Raw genomic sequence first — 22,227 nt, forward strand, 5'->3', positions numbered from 1 at the left:
CCTGCAAGCTTGATGGAACGACAGTTTGAGCAAAGCTGTTGCTGAGTAGAGATCTTAACTGTTTGTTAATCTGATGCTTTTGGCAGCTACAGATTTTGCTTATATTAAGAGACTGCATCAGGAATTCAAATAACAGTGACAGGGAGGTTATTATTTGCCCAAGGCAGCTCAAACTGCTGAGAAGACCATTCCATTTAAGAGGATTGAATTGATCCTTAGAGCACTTCAGAATTTATGACATAACTTGCTTATTAATCTGGGGTGTGGTTGATGGTGTGTAGACATGGGTGTTCTAAGCTATTTTGCATAGCCATGTGATTGCATGTAAATTTACGTATTTGATAAATGAGTGCAAGTAGATGACTTAGGGTTTTGGACACAATACTATATTAGCTGTGCTTGTGCTGTGTTTTGTGTCCCAGAAGATGCATATGTTGCTCCCATGGCTTTTGGGGGAGGGAGTGACTTAATTGTACAGTCTGTAAAAAGGCTTCAGTGTTTAATTCTCAGTGCTGTCCATGTACCTGTATTTTAGCACGTGGTTTACCATTTTACAAATTACAAGTAGAAGTTAAGATGTTGACAGATACTGCTGTTTTCCATTTCTCTTGGCATAAAGCCAAACAGACTTTTATGTTTGCTAAACCTCGAAGAATACTCGGTTAAAATTAGAACAGATTTTTGTATCATCAGTATTTTCCATTGTTTATAATTGCACTCACTGCATTTTGGTAAATGTTCCTTGGCAGTAATACCATGCGTTCATCACAGGATTTTTGGACTGCATTTGTAGTGACTTCGTTTTTTGTTTTAAAAGCACACACAGGCCAAGAATTTGAGAAGCTGCAGAAAACAGGGCAGGAAGAGTCAGTGTACTTTAAAGAATAAAATATTTCCAAATAAACAGGCAGGATTATTTGTAAATAAGCTACACATTTGGCTTGAAAAAGAAATTGCTTCTTTTCCTTATTTAGAATTGTTGAGAATGCTGCCTATGCAGCAGTCTCCATGTAGTGCTACAGTGTTGAAGGCATGTATGTTGGAGCTAGTTTATATGGGCTATTTGAATGCACGCTACGCAGATGTTCTATCTCCATTTGCAAAAGCAATTTATTTGTCTTGTGATGATGAGTAACTTCTGAGAAGATAGTAGCTTTTTTCCTCACTTCTCTCAATCTTTCCCTTTAGCAGATAAGTAGGTTTAATGCCTTGCAGATGGCAATACATAGCCCCTCTGTCGTGATAATCAAAGATTGCCTATGGTTTTCAGGACTGTTGAAGATCTGAAAAACAATGAAAGTCAATGGAAGGATTCTCCTCTGGCTACCAGACACAGAGAGATGCTAAAACGTTGCAAGACACAGCTTAAGGTTTGTGAGTGGTTTTGGTTGCAACTAAATGTCTTTGTTAAGATGTCTGTATTTTTATTTTTTCTGAAATGTTTAAGTGCAGCTTCCTATTGAAGTTTCTTCTAATGGATACTTTTGAATGTATGAACTAAGTGAGTTTGTTGAAGTGTATTGTGACTGCACTTATGTGGTGTGTGATACCAAATAACATTAATTGCGACTTAAAAACTCAAAATAATGCCGAGATTAAGTCAGCCAGTATTCCTGAGAAATAAGGCAGTAGTATAATATTGTGATTTGTTCGGGGGTGGCTGTGTGCACGGTCTATGCAAAAGCTGGTGATAGAGCTCTTGGCCTTTGTACACTTGCCATAATTCACAAATGCTTTGGATAGTTAGGATAAGATTGGCCATCCTGTTATGTTGTGAAGCCCTGGATTAGTTTTGGTTTGCATCTTCTGCAGAAACTGGTGAGGTGCAAGGCTTGTGCAGATGCTGGCTTGCTGGATGAGAACTTTCTCAGGAGATGTCTGAATTTCTACGGCATGGTGATTCAACTGATGCTTCGCATTCTCGACCCCGCCTATCCCAAGTGAGCGCTGGGATTATCTGTGTAAATTGTATCAAAGATAATACAGGATATGGTAGATTGACTTTAGCTGCTTTAATTCAGCTGTTCTGTTATTATTATTTTTCTTTTTAGTGTGTATGTTCTTATGTAAATGTTCCTTTGATTATTTTTGTCGGTGACGTACACTCTTGCATAGAATCTGCCTTGTTCATAGTTTAAGGTTCAGCTGGGGGTGTGGGGTGTTGGGGAAGCTACCCCCAGATGTGGTTTGTAGATCTGAAGCACTGGCATTGGCTTTCTAGAAAAAATCTGTCCCATCTTTTGTAAGGTTTTTTAATAGACAAACTCCATAAGAGAGCTCATATCGCGTTGTACTTAGCCCTGGTATTTCACTGCCCTTTCTGTTGTATCTTTTATTCTGCAGCATAAAACTGCCTTTAACGCTTGAAGTTCCGAAGGTATTTGCAGCATTGCCGGAGTTTTACGTGGAAGATGTTGCAGAATTTTTATTTTTTATTGTACAGTGAGTATAAGTTATTTCTAAAGCAAGTTTGTTCTACCCTTTACCTGTGGCAGGAAGTGTCCACATAGATAAATGAGGGTGTGAAAGTAGTTTGCTAGCTATTTTGTAGTTGTCATGCTTTTTAATTGCTGTAAGATTATGGCGTCGGCAGGAATTATTGCAGATACAATGTCTTGCTGACCTCCTTTTAACCTAAATTATTCCATGATACCGATCTGCCTTCTTCGCTGGGAAGCAAGCTGAGGAGTTTTCTGTTTCAGTTTTCCCCTGAAGAGTTTTCTTAATGATTTGGATCTTGAGACCTTTTAATTTTTTGATAGGGTTAATCATCACTAGAATATTAAAAAAAAAAAAAAAAAAGCTGTGTCTTAGGTAGTACAAAATTGCCTCTATTACAGATCTACTGGGATTAAATGCATTTGTTTAATTGTAGCTGTTTAGACAGGCATGGATGCTATCCAGATGTAATCCTGCAGTTCTGAAGCTGATTACTTTCTTCCTGAAAATGTGCCTTAAAATTCAGACTGTACTGTGGTGTGTGAGGAGGAGATGAGTGGTTGCTTTTGCTTTCCTGAGGTGCAGTTGTAGTGGTACTCCATAGAAAATTTGCTATTGTGTGCAGCAGAAGATTTGGTCATGGTTCAGAAGAGAATGTTTGGAATTGGGGCCACAATCCGACTGCTCGTGGACAGTTGGCAAGACTTCTTGGAAGAGTAATAATGTAGTTTCTATAGAGAAAGGCAGGAAATTATGATAAAATTACTTAAGCTTTTCCTTTTAATGAGATAACTGAATGTGTACAGTAAATATTGCTTGGAGTACAGGGCTGGGTTTTTTCACTTTGTTTTCCTCACCTCCACCTTTTCAGATATGCTCCTCAGGTGCTTTACGAGCCCTGTACTCAGGACATAGTGATGTTCCTTGTTGTGATGCTGTGCAACCAGAACTACATCCGAAATCCTTATTTAGTAGCCAAGCTGGTGGAGGTGATGTTCATGACTAATCCAGCTGTTCAGCCCCGAACACAGAAGTTCTTTGAAATGATTGAGAATCATCCTCTCTCCACTAAATTGTTAGTTCCCTCCTTAATGAAATTTTACACAGGTAAGCACTTCACCAATGTGAATGTACAGTAAGCAGTAAGTATTATAAGGCAAAAAGCTGTGTTAGTTGTTGAGACCTCTTAAACAAACAAATTAAACTCAAGGTAGATCTTGGATATTGCAAAGACGTGGCTTTGTTGCTCAGCAGTCGGGAGTCCTTCCACAGGCTGCTGTCCACTGACAACTCTAGCACTGTATCTTGATGTGGTTGCTGCTTGTGTGATATTTAGATTCCAAACTGGAAAGCTCGTTTGTTTTGTAAGGGAATACTGGGATTTCTAACTTTGTGATTTTGCAAGTCCTGTAGATCTGTATGCTTCTAAATGGCTTTGCATGACTAGAAAGAACTACTTCTGCTGCAACATTTCCAGAGTTTGTTATTATTGAAATTTTGCAGCATGGAACAGAATGGAGTTGAATACAACAGAAAGTGTGTTTCCTGAGGCTTTTCTTCAGGATTAAGGATTGGTTCTTAACTAGAAAGTGGAACAGTGCTCCTTTAAGTAGATGTTAAGGTGGAAATTTCTGAACAGGAATTAGATTTTCTCTCTTAATGCTTTGTGTTTGAAGGTCGTCACATTGGAAACAGTAGGAGAGAGATGTAGTGTGTTGCAGGAGAGTCCTGGTGGGAAGTTTTATTTTCAGTTCTAGGATTTTCCGTTCTAGGATTCAGTTTTCTTTTTCAGATGTTGAGCATACTGGAGCAACTAGTGAATTCTATGACAAGTTTACGATCCGCTACCACATCAGCACCATTTTCAAAAGCCTCTGGCAGAATATTGCTCACCATGGTACATTCATGGAAGAGTTCAAGTGAGTAAGAAATTGTGTATGATGCTGCTTACTGTCATGCAAACTGCTGAGGAGGCCATTGCCATTGGGAATGGGTGATGCCGCTTTCCATTGTGTTTTAAATGACAGCACTTCCACTAGAACTGGTGTTTTTAACGCTGAGCTCTGGACACCACAATCAACTTGGCTTGGGGAATGGGGTCATTGTTCAGAATATACAGTGCAGCAGGTGTGTTGCTGGGGTTGCAGTCTGCTCTGCACACCCGTCTACTCTGCAGTGATAACTGTGTTTCAATGTTTTCAGCTCTGGGAAGCAGTTTGTTCGCTACATCAACATGCTGATAAATGACACAACTTTCTTGCTGGATGAGAGTCTGGAATCCTTAAAACGTATCCATGAAGTGCAAGAGGAGATGAAGAATAAAGAACAATGGGACCTTCTGCCCAGGGTGAACAGAGCTGTTTTTCAAAGTGCCCTTTACTTATTTTTAATTTTTTAATACAAGACCATTAGTTTTTTTGTTTTTTTTTTTTAATAAGAGGCAGCACCAAGGAGCTGCTCATGAGAAGCGGTTCTCAATGCTTTTTCTTGCTGCCAGCATGGCTGTGGTCACTCTGGATGACATTCTGCAAAAAAAACAACCTTCTGCGTAGTTATGTTGTGGCTATCAAACAGTGTTATGTGAAGTGGAAATAGTATAAAGTTTTAAATTGATGTACCCTTAAAAACCTACATGGAAAATTAAGGCTTAAACCTTTTTGAAGGAGGTTTTCGAAGTTGCTCGCAAGTTGAATTGACTTGAAGAAAATGATGCTTTTATTTTGTTAATGCATTGATCCTGTGTAGCTTTGCCACAGACTGTTAAAGTACTGCAGCTCAGACTTTAGCCTGATTAAACAATAATTGTGTGTGTTGACTCACCGATGTCAGGAATTTCTATCTTAAGGTTATTGATTTAAAAGAAAACGTAAGGACCTTGTTTGTTAAATTTATTCTGGTCTGTCCTTGTGAAGCCTTTTTTCCCATTGTTGTCTGCTAGCAAGGTAAAGTCATTACTGTAGTGACAAAACGAGCTGGTACGTAATGTACAGATTGTTCCAGTATGGTGTGTTTACTTACAGTGGTACATAAACTAGGAAGAACTTTACTTGGCTCAGATTTCAAGCTGCTCTTCAAGTACTGGCATTTGGATGGAAAGGAAATGTAACCTGGTTTGTAGTTGTGAGGGGCGGTGCTGGGATCTAAGCAGACTTACTTACACAACTTGGACTTCTGTAATACCACTGGTATTCATTTTTAGTGTTGCAGAAATCTGAGGGATTAGTGCAGCCTTTTCTGTAGTAATAGGTAACAAAAGTAAGCTGTGTCTCAAGTTAAAAATGTATCGTGGATTTGAATTGCAGTGCATACTTCTATCTGCTTAGATCATGTCAGCAACGTGGCTATTAAGGTTTTGATTCTTGATTGGTGATGAGGAAGGAAATTCTATGAACTTAACCTTGTAAACACTGAATATGTATTTCCTAGGATCAGCAGCAGGCTCGGCAGTCGCAGCTGGCTCAGGATGAGCGTGTCTCTCGTTCATATCTTGCCTTGGCAACAGAAACTGTTGATATGTTCCATATCCTTACCAAGCAGGTTCAAAAGCCTTTTCTCAGACCTGTAAGTCCTACTCAGATATAACGTAGTTCCTAGCTTCCTCTTGGATAATGTCTTGGGAGTGTTTGGTGGCCCTTTGTCTCCTGTCTCTAATTCCAACTCTATTGAAATCTAATTGCTCTTGAAGCTACTGAATGTTAAGGGAATTACTTGAGTCACTGAGGTGGTGTGATCCTTCTAGACAGGAGCTGTTTCGTTACTTGTATTTTTTTATGGAGTGCATGCCTAAAGACGCTTTGTGAAAGCCTACAAAATGATAATTATATTGGTTAATTATTCCTGATCTTGCTGTATACAAATCTGATGATGATAATCTGTGTTATTACTGACTTTGTGCTATGATCTGTTTTACTTTGCTCTTGTAGGAACTTGGACCACGACTGGCTGCTATGTTGAACTTTAACTTGCAGCAATTATGTGGCCCGAAGTGCCGTGACCTAAAAGTTGAAAACCCTGAGAAGTATGGGTTTGAACCAAAGAAGCTGTTGGACCAGCTGACTGATATTTATCTACAGCTAGATTGTGCTCGCTTTGCTAAAGCGATTGCTGATGATCAGGTGAGCTCCAAAAAGATGAGGGGGCATGGGTGACAGCATTGTGCAGAAGCAGGGCTTTGCAGAATACTCTAGAAGAGTTTCATTTTACTTGCATGCGGCCACCCAGTTTCCATCGTATGTGCTGGCAATTTATGTTCTTTGCAGATCGTCTCTGCTCATATTCTCTCTGCTCTTGGTAGATCGATATATTTCCAAAGGGTTTTGAAAACGTACAGTCACAAACTTCCATAGCACTTCACACAGGAAATTTCCCAGGCCTTTGTTGCTTGTTAGCTACAGCCCCATTGTAAAAGAGCAGAAGTACCCGGCCTTGATTTTTGCAAGTGGGAAAACCGAAGCATGTGAGCTCTGACTGCCCCCCCTACTTCCTCACAAAGAACACACAAAGGTAGAACTGAGTCTTGAGAGTTTTTTCTAACAATCCAAAATTCATTCTCCAGACTAAGTTTCCAAATTGTATGCCCACTTTTTATCAAGGGCCGCTTAGTTATTTAAGTGGGGGGAGTGACTAGTTTCCTGGAAACTGTCAATGACAAGAAACATTGAGGAAATATACAACTGCTTAACTGCCAGTGGCATTTAAAATTTAATAAATAGATACAAAACTGCTTGATCATGGCAGCATCTCTCAAAAGTATTTTGTTGTGTTTCCCATTTCAAATCTTAGCAAGTATTAGCAGGAATCTGAAAACATGGGCAAAGCACAGGGCATATTGCCAGAGCTCTGTTCTCTGTGAGCTAGTAAAGAGCTCACAGAGTGGCTGTATGTATTATGTATTAAATATTATGGGTGGCCACCATGTGTCCTAAGTAGTGAATGATATTTCTTGGACCCAGGTGGTGTAGTCTCCTTTCCCAAAGAAAGTAGAAACCTGTGAGTCCCACTGTGTTACGTTTTGTCATCTAACACAGCCTTGCACTGCAGTGCGAATAACAATTTTTATTAAAAGAACATGGACTAGACTATTAAGGGGCGATCAAAACATGGCATTGTGAAGTTAAAAGCAAATGGTGCTGCAGAACATAAGCAGCTTTCAAGACCTTGCCTGTTTTTTTTTTTTTTAGTTATTTAGTTAGATGAAAGTAGTGTTTGTTTCAGTTGAAACCACAGGATATGCAGTTGTTTCTCTGTATTTTGTACTACGTAGCTGAGAAGTTGTGAGCAGCAGGCGGTTCCTGCAGAGTGCTGCATGCTGCACCAGCTGGCAAGCAAGCATTTGGTGCTTGAAGGAGTTGTCTTACTAGTTTGGCAGCAAGGTTGTTTCTCACGTTAGGAGGAGCTGGTGCTTTTTTTTTTTTTTAATAATGCATTGCACATTACCAGAGAACTTAAGAGATTATCAGTATCTAGCCAACTTAGCAAAGTGCATGGTATCAGTTAGCTTGCAACTTAGCACTTTTATTGTAAGATGCATTTCAGTATTCAGTTATATTGTGGATGGGCTGGATAGTCACATTTTTAGCTGTTATTTTCAAGCTGTTTTAAGTTGAGGCTTGACTCATGATTTTTCCAAGTATATGAATATAAATCAAGTGATTTGGAGCCGTGCTTTTACCAGTACAAGTCAATTGAGTTGTTTCCTACCGTGTGGGAGAGAAGAATACCGACCACAATGGAAGACTTAAATGCACTGCTTCTACTCTGTGTGGCAGACAACCCCAGGGTTTGATTTTGTTTCTGAGAGTAATAAGCAGTGCAGCTTTCAGGGGAAAGGTGCATATGAGATACATAACCTTGGTCATACTCTTTGAATGTTAAATCCTGAAAGCTGTTCCATCTGTCTTATTTGACTATGGTATTCTCTTAACAGCCAGGATGAAGTGGGATGTTAATGATCCTGAAGATCCCCAAGAGGTTCTGAGAGGGTATTTCTGCTGATGTAAAGAGCAGTTCTTTCTCTGCCTTCGTGTACAATGGTTGGAGAAGTAGGGTTTAAAAAACATTTTATGCAATATTTTTCGCCAAGACTGGTGAGATCAAGAATACGGACAGGAGTGACAAGACAGATATTTAATCTAAGGAGCAGTTCTAATAATTACAGTCAACCTCTCTGAATGCCTCAGCCATTTTCATTAGTTGGTATTGTCTTCTACTGTATTTTTTGTACCAAACAGTTCTACAGCAGTAATGACCAGTACAAAAGCACAAGTGTAACCCAAAGTTGATATTTTTGTACTAGATGAAATGTTCTGTACATTATGATTTTCTGTCTCACGTAATGTTGAGGTTTTATTGATCCCTTCTTCTGAAGTTTTTAAAAAGCACTAAAAGGTCTGTAGAATTTCTGCGGCATATTCAGATACTGCAGCTCAGCAAAGTTTTATGCTTTGCTTGTAGAGGTCCTACAGCAAAGAGCTCTTTGAGGAGGTCATATCAAAGATGAGAAAGGCTGGAATCAAGTCAACCATAGCAATAGAAAAATTCAAACTGCTGGCAGAGAAAGTGGAAGAGATTGTTGCCAAGAATGCCCGTGCAGAAATTGATTACAGCGATGCTCCGGATGAATTCAGAGGCAAGTTCTTTTTTCTAAATATTAAATTGTTAGGTCAAGACAGATTTGTTTTGTTGTTTTGTTTCTAAGTATGATTATGTATTAGTAGAGACTGTTTAAGGAGACTTATATCCTTCTCCATTTCAATTAAATTAGGGAATTAAGAGAGACAAAGGGTATTTTTTGTTTTTTTTCCCTGTAATTGCATTGTCCAGTCCAAGCCTTGTCTTCTCTGCATGTACTTTAGAACAGTAAGGGAAAAAAAAAGTCTGAAATATGGTGAAAATGGCTTAACCTTTATACCCTTTTTCCGTTCCTGAATTGGGACTAAATCCACTGCTCATTTTAACCATTTTAACCTGCTGCTGCTTTTACCTGTTCTCTGTAACTTCAGCAATATAGCTGATTGGAGACTCTGAATATCAGTTCTGTGCAGTAGGTCTCTGTTCAGGTGAAGGTTTCATCTGTTGTTTTCAATTTGGTGATTGCGTCCTCAGATCCGCTCATGGACACTCTGATGACCGATCCCGTGAGGTTGCCATCTGGAACTATTATGGACAGGTCAATCATCCTGAGGCATCTGTTGAATTCTTCCACTGATCCTTTCAATCGTCAGACACTGACAGAAAATATGCTGGAGCCAGGTATCCTTGCTTCTAAGTTAGTGATGGAACTGTTGACGTGGGGGAAGCAGCGCTGTGTGCATTTTCTATTCTGTATACTTTCAAAAGACAGCATCGAGGCCTCAGTAGAACTAACAGTTCTTTAATCTCAACTTGCATGGAAAACTTGGAAAACTTAATTCTTTGTTTCTCCTTTTTCTAAAAATAAAATTGAACCCCCTTGACTTCATAACTACTGGGCTAATGGATATTGTTATGATAGGTAAATGGGTAATTAATTTTCTTAAAGCTGTGCAGAAAATCCATTGACAGAAGAAAATAGTAGTAGATATTCCTGATTGGGTTTCTAGAAAATGACTTGCTATTAGTCACAAGAAGCAGTGTTACTAAATAATTGAACTGCCACGTTAATTATTTTTTTCCCTTTTCTTTACCTTATTAGTGCCAGAACTTAAAGAACAAATCCAAGCCTGGATGAGAGACAAGCAGAATGCTGACCATTAAGAGTTCCCTTGCAGTGCACGCCAATACCAGTGGGAAAAGCAGGGCGTGGGCTGTTCGCTGACAGTGGGGCAGTTACACTTGGAAAGCTGCTGATGGGATTAGCACGCCCACTGGCACTAACTTGCTGTAGCGACCAGAAGCATGTGGACGAGAAGAAAAGCAGCTTAAACCTTGTACATATATTTAAGTGATAACGATGGTCAATAACATGGAGGACAAATTAAGAAGTTGCTTATGTTACAAAACTGTCCTTCAGTATGTCACGTTTTGGAGTTTTTACAGCTGAATTATTTTAGCAAAGATGAATGGATCAGGGCAGCATCCCTTCAACCTTATTTTTTACAGCCGGATATCCGTTAATTTGATTGTGGTTAGAACCTTGGACATTTTGCTGCTAAAATAACTTTTTCCTCTTTCCCTCCCTTCTTCCTCTTCCAACTATCAGACCTGCACTGCTGTCTTTTTTTTTTTAAATGCAGAAAAAAATCGCTGTGAAGAAACAAAATCATTCCCCTGCCCTCAAAAGAACATACTCTGTGCGATAACTGTGCCTGCAACAAAGTGTTAATCTTGGGATCGTATTTTTATATTATGCATATTCGAGTATTTGTTTTTTTTTAATTGGTGTTAGAAGACATGAGGATAATTTCAAAAAGGCAAAGATTTGACATGTGAATTTTAAGTTCTGCTATCTGAGTTGTCCCGCTATGCTGATCAAGATGCTCTGGTATTTTTGAAAGGCCTTGATACTGAGATGTGTTACAACAGCTGCCAAGAATTAGATGCTTGGGAATCCGAGGATTTCAGTGACTTTTTAAACAAAGAAAATCCATTCTTTTAACGCTGCGGATATAATATGTGCTAAGTGACAGTTCTGAGCCATTAGAGCTTGTCTGCAGAGAGCAGATCCTTTTATTCTGAGGCTGCATTTTGGGGGCAGGGGTCATTTTTTATGTTGCTTACCAGTTTGTATCCATGGCTTGGCCTTACCAAAGCAAAAAGGGTGCAGGAAATGTAGAATTACTTTTTTTCTTTTTTCTTTTTTTTTTTAAAATGAGATTAAAAACATTCACAGACATTTTTTGTATTACTGCCCCCTGCTTATGATACTTGAATTTCCTTTTTAAAAAGGATTTGAAACCACAGTGTTTTAAAATTAAGTCTGTAAAAAAAAGGTTGTTTTTCTTTTATTTGTTTTTCGCTGTGTCCTCTGTTCAGTTCCTGACTCTTGAACTACAATAAATGATGATACACACTCGCAGAAAGTGTTTCCTTTGTCCATCATTCCTTTGAGCCAGTGAGAGCAGCAAAGATACAAATGTTTGGGTGGCTTTATTCATGCTCACTGATCGTGATTTAGGACCTGCGGATAACTAACAACTTGATGTGGAAAAATGAACACAGGTGTTAGTACTTCAAATTAATGAATTTTCCTAATGGACTGAATCTTGCACATGTCAGTTGGTGACAAGGCTTCAGGGGAAGCTTTGGTTAGGTTGTGTATATCCCATGCTGACCATTGCAGCGGGTATGGAATTTTAAGTTAAATTATTATTTTTTTCCCAAGGATGCAGGGAACATTCCAAAGTTTCCGACTACATGGACTGTTGGAACAGAGAAATTTGTTTTGTGGTTATTTTAGTTCTCTAACACACATTCCTTCCACAAATCCACATCTTTCTCTTCTTCCCCTCCAACAGTCACGGGACAAGGCCATGCATGCTTTCATTTTTCAGCTGTTATTCAGCATCCAAATCCATCACGGTTTTCTACTGTGTTAGAATGGTATGTAGCAAACTACCTTTTCGAGAAGTTTTTTTTCTTCTTTTTTAATGGAGAGGTAATGGTTTTTTGCATGAAGAGAGACTCATGAATGTTCAGTAAGAGTTTAGCTCTTCAGGTAAGTGTAAAAGTTTTTTTAGCGTACTCAACTAAAATGTATTAAATATTCCATTGTTTCAGCTAAAAGGCTTATTTGAAGAAATTCAGGATGTTTCTCTTAGCCTTGTCCATCAGGAAGAAATAGCAGTATTTACATATGGCATAGGATATACTATTCAAGACAAAGTCCTTCAGAGTCTGAATTTATAGTTATTCTGCTATTGTACCAGATCTTGACCTGAGGAATATAAATAGCGCTGTGCCTTATTCAGCTGTTTTGAGTTTCTGAGATACGTTTATAGTATTTATATCTCTGATACAGAAAGTATCAATGTAGGTATTACAAAAGATTAAGGTTGACATTAAGCAGCTAAAACCACTTCATTGGGAGAACTCATATTTAAAAGGTATGAATTCAGGCAAACACTCTTCCAAATTCAGCATTCGTGTGCAGAATGACGTGTTTAAATAAGAGCAATAGGAAGTACCATCCCCATCTGGGTACAAAAAAGGACGAAAAATCTGATTTTTTTTTTTTTTTTTTAGTGGGTAGTGGATGTTCTAGTATCTGAAAGGAAAGCTGAGATTAGTATTGGATTGAGAGTAGTTCTCCTGGAAAAGCCTGTCAGCTGCCTGACAATGCTTAGTTTTTAATTCATTAAATTTAACCTGCAGATCCTTGCATTTTTTCCCCTTGCATGCCAACAAAAAATTTACCTTCTTCAATCAAACTGTAACCTTATTACAATAAGGTAAGGAGACAATATTGAGAATACTGAAAATGATCAAGATCAATTGGTTGATAGTCACATGTATCTGCAGAATCTGAGTAACTTTGAGCTGTGAATTGCCCATCACAGTAAGAGCTAACTTGTATAAACTTTGCAAAATGTGTTTTTCTTGGAGAATATGAAGTTACAGGTTTGCATCACTTGCCTTCACTTGCCCTCTAGTTACGTGATTAGAGAAATTACTGTGATGAGTTCCGATGCTGACAGCAATACATTCAGTGCAATTGATTCTCTTTATATCACAATTTACACTTATGTAATAGCAAAATTTACATCTGAGTCAACTGTTTGCTTCTGGCAGTGAGGACAGGCTACCGCTCTTAATAGCAGGATGACAGCACTGCTTCAGCCAGCACCGGGTCAGCTCCCCCAGGCCCCAGTGTTATGCACTGTGTAGGGGCCGTCCTTTTCCTTTCTGCCCAGCTGAAGCTTTGCCCTCTTCTCAGTGTTTAAACAGGCTTCCCAATTTTAGGCAGCATATCTCCGAGACCTGAGTATCCAGACAGTAATAAATGTAAAGAAGCTGCGAGCTGTTTGCTTTCATTGTCCAATATAACTGTGTAGTACAAGCAGGTGGGTGAGGTCTGCCTTCACCCTTTGCCTTTGAGCTGAATACCAGGGCATTTAAAGAACAGTTTTCCTCTGCCTGCTTTTGCAGGGGCTGCCTTGCAGCTCCTGGGCAGCCTCTCATGTGCGTTTTGTGGCTTGTTTTGACAAGTAACTAAGTTTTCACTGACGCGTTGTGGTGCATTTTTCAAGTCACTGAAAGCCACCAACTGAACGACTAACGTGAGGAGTTCCTCTGTGCAAGTATTGCCAAAGCTTAGATTTAAAAAAGGGATGCAGGAGGAGTGATTATTTACTGGGAAATTGTGGTAGGCTTAAACGTGACAAGTGATCCAACTGTCGGGGGAAGGAGGAATTTTGCGGCTGAAGTTGCTGCATATTTTTTTCCTGTGAGAATATTACTTAATTTAACCAGTTTCTTTTTTTTTTTTAAAGTGAGGTACACTAAATATCTCAGAAAATGTTATAATGCAGGAAATAGTCCTGCCCGATGCTGGCGGACTGCCCTGAGGCCTCGCCCTGGGGCGGCGCGCGGCCCCTCACGGCGGCAACTGCCTCAGCGCCGGGAGCGCGCACAGCGGGCGGGGTGGCGACGCGCTCTCGCACCGCCCGCTACGGATTAAAAGCGGGCGGAGGCGGGTTCCGCCCCGAGCTCTGATTGGTGCTGCGGCGGAGGAGCCGATCCCCTCCGTCCCGAGGCTCGGCAGAGGGATTAACTCGGAGGGCGGAGCCTTCCATTGAGGACGGGCATTCCTGATTTGCGATTGGAGTTTGGCTGTGTCAGGCTGATGATTGGCAGCTAAAGGGGCGGGCAGGCGTTGGCTCTGCGCGTGGCGATTGGTGAGCAAAAGGGCATCAGGGGCAGCGGGGAGCAACTATTGGCTGGGAGGAAGTTTCTCCCTCCCCCTCAGAGGCGGGACCGTGTGCAGAGAGCCGCGATCCTGTCAGTGTGGGAGCGGCGCGGTTGCGGGCGTCCCGCTGTGCCGCTTCTCCGCGCCGCGGCCTTTCTCTCTCCTCCCTCCCCTCTGTTCCCTCCCTTTCTCCCTTCTTTTCCTTTCCCGCTGTCTTCTTGCTCCCTCCTGGAGGCGGGCGGGCCTCCCGGCCTCGGCGGAGGCGGTGAAGTGTGATGGGGGTGGCTGCTTTCTTCCCTTTCCCCCGCCCCGCGTTGCGCTCCTTCGCCGGCCCCAGCTGCTGACAACGCCGGCGGCCCCGCACCGCCCGCGGCCCTCGGAACCCCGCGGTCGACCCCAGGTGAGGGGCGCTCGGCGCTAAGGGAGCGCGGCCGAACGGCTGCCCGAGGGAAGCGGGGGGACGGCGGGCGGGGAAGAGCTCGGTGCCGGGTGCCGTACTGCGGAGGAGAGGCCGCTTGTTTACGCGCTGCCCGGCGGGGGGAGCGAGGGCCGCCGCGGGTGGGCTGCGGCTCGGGGAGCGGGCCGGGCGCGGGGCCCGGAGCCGTCGGGGCAGCGCCGCAAGGCCCCGCCCGGGCCCGGCCTCGCCTCTGTCTGGTGCGGGCGTTCCGTCCCTGCCGCGCTTCCGTCCCCGCCGCCCCGGCCGTGCGGCCTTTTCCACGCCCGCATCGCGTCCGCGGGTGTCGCCGCGGTTCCCCGTCCTTCTCCCCTGCCCGCCGCCATGGGGCGAGCGTCGCTACTCGGGATGCGGGCGCGGCCCCTGCGCGGGATGTGCGCAGCCGGAGCGATGGATGGAGGAAGGGATGGAGGAAGGGATGGCGCTTCCAGGGCGCCCGCCTGGTGTCTGAGCAGCGCCAGGTAGTGGGCTCTGCTCCTGGCTGCAGCGCGGCGCGGTTCGAGGCAGCCATGTTGGGATGGGGAGCTGCCGGCGCTCGGAGCCGAGGCGGGGGCGGCGTGACGGGCCTGGCACCTCGGCGTCCTGGGCAGAATCTGCGGATTGAGCGCAGAGCGCGATTCGCTGGATGCTGATGGTGGCTTTCTATCTGTTCTCTGAATCGCAAAACCAAGCACTGAAATATATCTGTGCTGTTTGTTTGTTTATTTATTTATTTAAGTATGTTCTCCTCGTTTCCATCTCCTTCTCAACGATTTTATTTATTTTGTTTGTTGTTGCGCGACCCGGTACATTGGCGCGTTGGTAAATGCCTTCACGTTTATACCATCTGACTCTCAGGGCATTGCCAGATTCTGCACCGCTGTTTTATCTGGCATTGGTGCTTTACAGCGAAGTCCCGGGGCAGCAATTTGTGGTGCATGAGTTCAGCTGATATGTCAGGCCGTCAGCACTACCCGATCCTCAGTGAGGGACCTAAATTTGGATCCCCTGCCGCCCCCCTGCCCTCAAACCCCTGCTGCTCTCAACAGCTGTTTTGCTCACTTTCCACGTCCTAATCCCTGTGCCTGTTCCTTTCCTTTCTTTAGAGCTGGTGTGTGGTTATGTTGCACACGTAGGAAGCAATCTTTTTAATTTAAAAGTTGGCATATTCTCTGGTAGGCATCTCGTATTGTTTCTTTCTTGCCTCAGTGGCTGACTGTGTTGAATAAAAGTGGTGCTTCTTCTCTTGTGTGTGAACTTTGTTTTTGTAACCACTTTGGACTGGTTGTAAGCATTCTTGAAGATGTAAGTAAAATCTTGATCCTTTAAATCCCTATTTTGTTTGTAACAGTTTCAGAAAAGAGCAACACAGCCCGTGTTTTGCCATGAATTTGCCAGAACTTCAAAATGCATCCATGGATCCAGGTTCCAATGAGCAGCTTGTTTATCTACGTATTTGGGTGGAGGCCCAAATCTAGTTGCAGGTGCCTTGAGATCATAAGTGGTGATTGACCAGCGTGGTTGGGTTTGGCAGCGTGAATAGCAGAAAACAGACAAGGGATCCAGGTGATTTGTTTAATGATATGTTTTAATAATAAAACCTCGACGAGTGACTTATAGGACTTAGTGGGTGGTGGATATCATTTAGTAATAGTCTAGTGTAAAATTAACATGTAGGCATTGCTTTTGTGCTGACAGAGCTCACCGAATGCGTGGGTCCTGCCAGTGGTATGTTGCATCAAGCGCTCGTGTACAGTTCCTTTCTTGATCCTCAGCTGGATTCATGCAGAGCAAACACTGAAAGCTACACAACTGGTAGATCCTTCTTAAATGTGGAATGATTCATTCTGGTGTGAGCGGCGGCCTTCCAAGCCTAGGAGGAACATATGAAAGACAGCTTCATTTCCTTAAGATTGTTCTTCTAAATCTGTCCCACGGGCTGTGTTACACATCTTCGCTTACTCTGCTGGGAGTTGTATCTCCTGTTAGCGCTCTTAGGCGGTGTTCTGTAGTATTAAGTGCTACTTCTGGGAAATGTGAACCTTGAAAAACCAGTTGCAGTTTATTTCTAGCTTCTGCGATGCTGCACAGCGTGGTCTTGTTTTGCCTTGCCGTATAATTCTGTATGATGAAGGCCTTTGTTAAATACTGTGACCACTTAGTAAACTTTAAAAGAAAAAAAGATTTATGGGAGGCCTGGATAATACACGTTTTGGGGCTAGTTGTCTTATTACTTGAAACTAAACCTTGCGTAGTGAGTTGTTCTTGCGAGCATCAGAAATCCATGGGCAACTGCAAGTGGGCATTTTGCTTCAGCTGTGAGAAGGGGTGGAACTGCGAGTGAGGCAAAACTGGATGCGGTGTCATTTTAGAGGAGCGTGAAAGAGAGGGTTGGTACCTTTGGAAGTCTACCAGTGGCTTCTATGTTTCAGCTGTGCTGCTGGTTTTGTGACCCGCTCCGTACTTCTTCCCAGCTGTTTGGAACAAGGCTGTCATCCAGCCGGTGCACGTGGAGCCTCTGGTGATGTGCTTCTCATGTTTTTGTGTTGTGAATGCGGTGTTTACTCATGGAATTAGTTCCCCATATTTTCGGTGTGCGGTTTGTTGGGAGTGCTGATTTTTGTGGCTGGAAATGACACCGCAGTCAGGTTGCTCAAGGCGCTCTGAGAGGACGTTTCGCTTCCACAATCACCGTGTTGTTCTCCAGCTGCTGTTCGACAGGACTGGGGATAGCACTTGGTGGAAGCACTGCTGTTGGTGAGGCTTTTCCTGGTGGTGACCCACGCTGCCCTGGCGCTGCCTTCCCGTGCTAAGGAATCCTGTTTTGATAAGACCCTAACTGATCTGTGGCTGCTTCTGGTAGTCTGAAGGGTTAAAAAAACAGTAGAAGGGAGAAGCTTTTGATTCAGTATTGTACAGATCTAGCCTAATGGATATATCTTAAGCTTCTTTTCTGTTGTTCATTGGGTATTTTTGAAGATGTGGTAGAAGAGGAGAGGTCCAAGACTGCTGTTGTGCAAGACAAAGGATTTGCACAGAAAACCTCCAGGTCAGTCAGCTGCTTATCATGCAGCAGGATGCGTTCCTAGAGCTGTCGTTTCCCTCTGCTGCCAGGCGCTTTGGAAAGCAGTTCTGGCAGTTAATGCTATTGGAGGTAACTAGCATTACATGGCCTTGTATTACCAGGAGCTTTGTTTTCCATAACGTGTTCTGTTGTGTGTAAGAATAAAGTGCCCAGTTTCATCTTTTAATTTTGCGTATTCCCGCGGTAGATGATAAATTCCTTTTACTTGTCCCTGGATTGCCATTTGGAAATAGCAGTTTGTCTGAGGCGAGAATTCTGCTCGCTCCCTGTTTCTTTGCAGGGCCTCCCCCTGGCACTGTGCTGCACTCAGCTCCCTTGGCCAGTTGTTATTGGGGAGAGCTGGATGAAGCCTGCAGGATCGCGCCCTGCGAGATGGGTTATAGGGTAGCATTTTAAATAGCAGATGAAGTTATGCCTTCCACTAAGGTGTTTTTATATGCTATCTTATTTACAACCTTAGTTCATTTTTTTTGCTGAGCAGTTAAATCGATGCTGTCCCAAAGGTATCTCTGATGGATGCAGCTCCTTTAAATCCTCACTTCCCATTTCTGCTTCAGCCAAGCGTACCGGGCATTTACCAGGAGCACTTTCTGTTGGATTTGGTTGCAAATATTTTCTGTTTAAGAAGTGGCTGCCTGCAGCTCTTAGTCTGGCATCTCTGGGAGCCAGCACAACTGTGGTTCTGAAGTGCACCCAACTTTTTGAAAAGCAGATGGATTCTTCCACTGCATCGTGTTTTCCAGCTTCCTATGCATGCTGGTTATCTGTAAAGATAGAAGTAGTACTCTAAGAGGTATTTCTGTGAAAGAGTAACGTAAGAAACTTTGAATGTGGGACTTTTCAGTATGAAGGGAACATGAATTCCTTAAACTTTGTAAATACTATTATAAGAACACATTGCTTGTATAGTTTTCACATCTCTTCATTGTTGCTCTTACTTCCGTTTATTGGTCCTTGTTATGGTTTTTGTGTTAATATTGGTAGGTGAGGGGGAGAGGAAGATGAGAACCACTGAGCCCGTGTCAGATGGTGTTTCTGTACCCTAAACCCTGAGAAATCAGTTGCTGGTTTTCTGTTGTCCTGTGCTGTACCGTGCCCTATGGAAACTCTGCAGCCTCATTTTTTTTCCATAGTCTGGCGAAGTAAAGCCCGGAGCTTGAAGTTGGTCATAGTGCGGTGAACTTGACACTAACAGAAGTTTTGCGTTTGGTAGAACTCTGGAATTGTGTTTTGGAAGCAGAATGTTGAGGTGGTCACGTGTGGCAATGTTCCTGTGCTCCTGCAGCAGTTTTCAGGGTCAGTTGAGTAATGCCACCAGGATGCATCCAGATTAGTCTGTCGCTTAGCTTTCCTCAGGGCGCAGGTACTTACACAGGGCTCAAATTAGGAAGGGAGAGCATCATTTCCACCTGGTAGATAATCAGGAGAAGGTGATAACGAAGGTGCAGATTTGACACGCACACTTTGTAGTACTTAACCTCTGTGAAACAAGTGCGGAATCTCCTTTAAACTTGGTAAATCGTGCTAATTCATTCCCATTACCTCTTTGCTGTAGTCTGTGTTTAAGTTTGTAGTGCAACTTCGTATGTTGCTAATGCAGCATTGTAATCACTGACTGCGTGTCTGCATCAGGACTAGTCACTGTTCCGGTTTGCTGTAGCACTGCAGTGTCATTGAGATTCTCTCGGTTTGTTCCTACGGGTGTTCTGAACCTCGTAGTGTGCTGAGATGCCTACGGTACCTGCTGGAATTGGGAATGCTTTCTTCTGCTGCTTCTGCTTGGTGGAGTAATTGAATTTCCATCTTCACCATGTGATGGCATTAACGAAGTAATGCAATTTTATTAAAATTTTGTCCTGTGTGAAGATGTCATTGCTTGAATCGAGCATTTACGTACAGACTGGAGAACTACAGAGCTGAAAAGCTTCTGCTTTTCATCTGCTAGTATGCTTTGTGATCTTGTAGCATTGTGGTTACATGAAATGAATGTTTCTTTGGATGAGTGGAGTACAGCTAGCCACGAAGCAAGCTTTCAGGTTTTCAAGGCCTTGAATGCAGACTAGTGCAGAGTTTGTGTTAACTCAGGTTCAGGTTAGAGATGGCTCTGTTGAGTACAGCCAGATTCACCTGGTCTCTCAATCCTCTCTTCAGCAGTGGCTGTGGCAGGTCTTGAGAATATATGGGTAAACCAACCGTATCGTCATGTCTTCTCAGCGTAGCCTTCCAGCTTCCAGTCTGTGGCATGGAGACTTTCCTAGCCATGATGGTGGCTTTGTTTTTTTACTAGACCTTGACGGCTTCTTTTTGGAATCTGTCTTATTGGATCTTGAGCCTTAAACTTCGAAACTGACAGCGTCACGTGGCAGTAAGTCAGACTTATCAATGGTAGACCCCGTGGGAAACTTTCTTCTACTGGGAAGGGTTGTTTGGGTGCAATGCAATTGAACCAAGCGTTATTATCTCTGCATTGCAATAGTACATCAGATGGACGTGCCTTGAGGTTAGGGCTGTGGCTGTGATGAATAGTTTCCTACCTGCTGAAGTGCTCCATCACCGAGATGTGGCAGGTAGCATTTAAACAAGTGCTTTGATAGTGGATGAAGATTAACTCAATGGTGAACATTTGTGGAAGGCAGAGATAGTAATATTTACCTGAAGGCAATAATTTTTGATTCCTCTTCACCCCTATGGAATAGTCCTTTAAGCACTAGATAAACAAGTAGTTCACGAGTTCGTTCTTTTTTTTTTTTTCCTGTGGGAAAAGGAGTTTCCCAGGAGTGCAAAGGGTCCTTTAAGGTTGATAGCTGCACCCTCTTGTCTGGGTTGGGGTGTATTAAGAGTCAGCGTGGGATGTCTCATCTCACTTGTGTCAGTTTTATTCGTATTGCTAATGCTTTGTGACTGCAAGAGTTGACAGCTAGAGAACATGGGTATGTAGTAGATGGCAGTTAGCTCATTCTGAAATCTAAGCAGCTGTATCTGTACTGCTAAAATTATCTCTGTTAGGTTAAGCCTAACACATGTTGCAACCAGATCTTCTTTTTGGTATTAGTGCCCCTTCTTTCTGGGAAGAAAACCAAGTAATAAAAACAAATCTGCTTGTGTGCTTCAAAAGGGCTGCCTTGGATGACAGAAACTTTTGAACAGGGAGACAGTATACAGGTGCTGTGAGGTGTATTTCCAGTGATGGCTTTGAAGGAGCAGCTTGTTGCATGGGAAGGGTGTTTGTGGGGAGGAGTTAAAGTCAAACAATTTTATACAACTCTGTTTTTTTTTTTTGTCAGCATAGTGAGTGCAGGAGTTGTAAATAACCAAATTACTCTTTTCTCTTTAGAAAAAGCCAGCAAGAAGGTAAACTTGAAGGATTCTGACCTCTTTTGCTTAACATCTCGACTGTACAACAAGCAACCAGAATGTCGGGGGCTTCTGTGAAGGTGGCTGTTCGGGTCCGGCCCTTCAACTCTCGAGAAACCAGCAAAGAATCCAAATGTATCATCCAGATGCAAGGCAATTCAACCAGTAAGTCGATTTTAATCACAGAAAGGAGTTTTTCCCCCTGTTCTCCCTCACTGCTTAATCTTCTTCCTTTTATCAAACTAAAGTCATTACCGTGTACTTTACAGCATCTAGAATTACTGTTTTAGGAAACCTTCTCTTCTGAGACTGTTGTTACAAAGTAAACCGTCTCAGAACCTAACTAGAAAGCTTAAATCACAAGTTTGATGCAGTTGCTTATGGTGTTTGCTTGTGAAGAGTTATGAATTCTGCAGAAAGGTTGGGATACCCAAGTGAAAACCTTTTGGTTAACTTCACGATGTTGGAATGACAGATGTAGAGCTATGTTATGGGCCACCATGTCACAATTCTTGTGGTGTGACTCCTGCTTTAGTCAGGTGCTTTCCTTCCTGCTGTGCTTGTTTGGCAATCTGTGCTTGTGTCGGGGAGCATAATTTGAGTGAGAAAGCAGAGGAGAAAATCCTGTTAAGTTTTAAGCTTTCCAGTCTAGATGGCAAAATAACAGATTTAGCACTTCTAATTCATTAGAAATTAAGATTATTAAATCATTGTCCTGGGTCAAATTTGGAGGATAAGACTCGTCTTGGGGTAACTGAACATGGACGCACCATTGACCGATTTTTTTCATGCTTCAGAAGGTCAGCGCAGTATTGATATCATTTTCTGCAGTGTCACGTGTAGACTAAGAGCTATACCTATAAACAACTCTTCTTACAGTATTTTTTATTGTAATCAAGTAATATCTTCTTGCCTGTAACCTAAGGAGTTAGCATTCCAAGAGTACCGAGTTACTTCTCTGTTTGATTACTTGAGTATTTGCTTATGCCTTTTAATAAAAAGGAGGCTGCATGCAGACTTCCTCCCACTTGTTTCTTCTTATCTGAGGCTGTACTTCAGCCTGCATCTGCAATGAAATCTGGTTGTGGTGTC

General features: G+C 42.6%; 2 protein-coding genes across 9 annotated transcripts in view; both read left to right on the forward strand.

Moving 5' to 3' along the window:
* Positions 1-11,438, forward strand: part of UBE4B (ubiquitination factor E4B) — a 36,897-nt gene extending 25,459 nt beyond the window's left edge. For both annotated transcript variants that reach the window (XM_021417442.1, XM_021417441.1), the window contains 11 exons: positions 1,271-1,370; positions 1,813-1,940; positions 2,344-2,442; positions 3,311-3,546; positions 4,232-4,358; positions 4,642-4,786; positions 5,866-6,000; positions 6,363-6,554; positions 8,893-9,067; positions 9,544-9,690; positions 10,112-11,438. In XM_021417442.1, the coding sequence (XP_021273117.1) occupies positions 1,271-1,370; positions 1,813-1,940; positions 2,344-2,442; positions 3,311-3,546; positions 4,232-4,358; positions 4,642-4,786; positions 5,866-6,000; positions 6,363-6,554; positions 8,893-9,067; positions 9,544-9,690; positions 10,112-10,173 (1,546 nt within the window). In that variant the 3' untranslated portion in view covers positions 10,174-11,438. The remainder of the gene's footprint in view (positions 1-1,270; positions 1,371-1,812; positions 1,941-2,343; positions 2,443-3,310; positions 3,547-4,231; positions 4,359-4,641; positions 4,787-5,865; positions 6,001-6,362; positions 6,555-8,892; positions 9,068-9,543; positions 9,691-10,111) is intronic.
* KIF1B (kinesin family member 1B) overlaps positions 14,322-22,227 on the forward strand; it is an 85,983-nt gene continuing 78,077 nt past the window's right edge. For 2 of the 7 annotated variants that reach the window (XM_021374633.1, XM_021374632.1), the window contains exons 1-2: positions 14,329-14,663; positions 21,116-21,300. In XM_021374633.1, the coding sequence (XP_021230308.1) occupies positions 21,195-21,300 (106 nt within the window). In that variant the 5' untranslated portion in view covers positions 14,329-14,663; positions 21,116-21,194. Of the gene's footprint in view, positions 14,664-21,115; positions 21,301-22,227 lie in introns of all 7 variants that reach the window. The other 5 variants (XM_021374635.1, XM_021374634.1, XM_021374637.1 and 2 more) reach the window with 4 other exon arrangements.

The sequence above is a fragment of the Numida meleagris genome, chromosome 20 (assembly GCF_002078875.1).
Source record: "Numida meleagris isolate 19003 breed g44 Domestic line chromosome 20, NumMel1.0, whole genome shotgun sequence".
NCBI lineage: Eukaryota > Metazoa > Chordata > Aves > Galliformes > Numididae > Numida > Numida meleagris.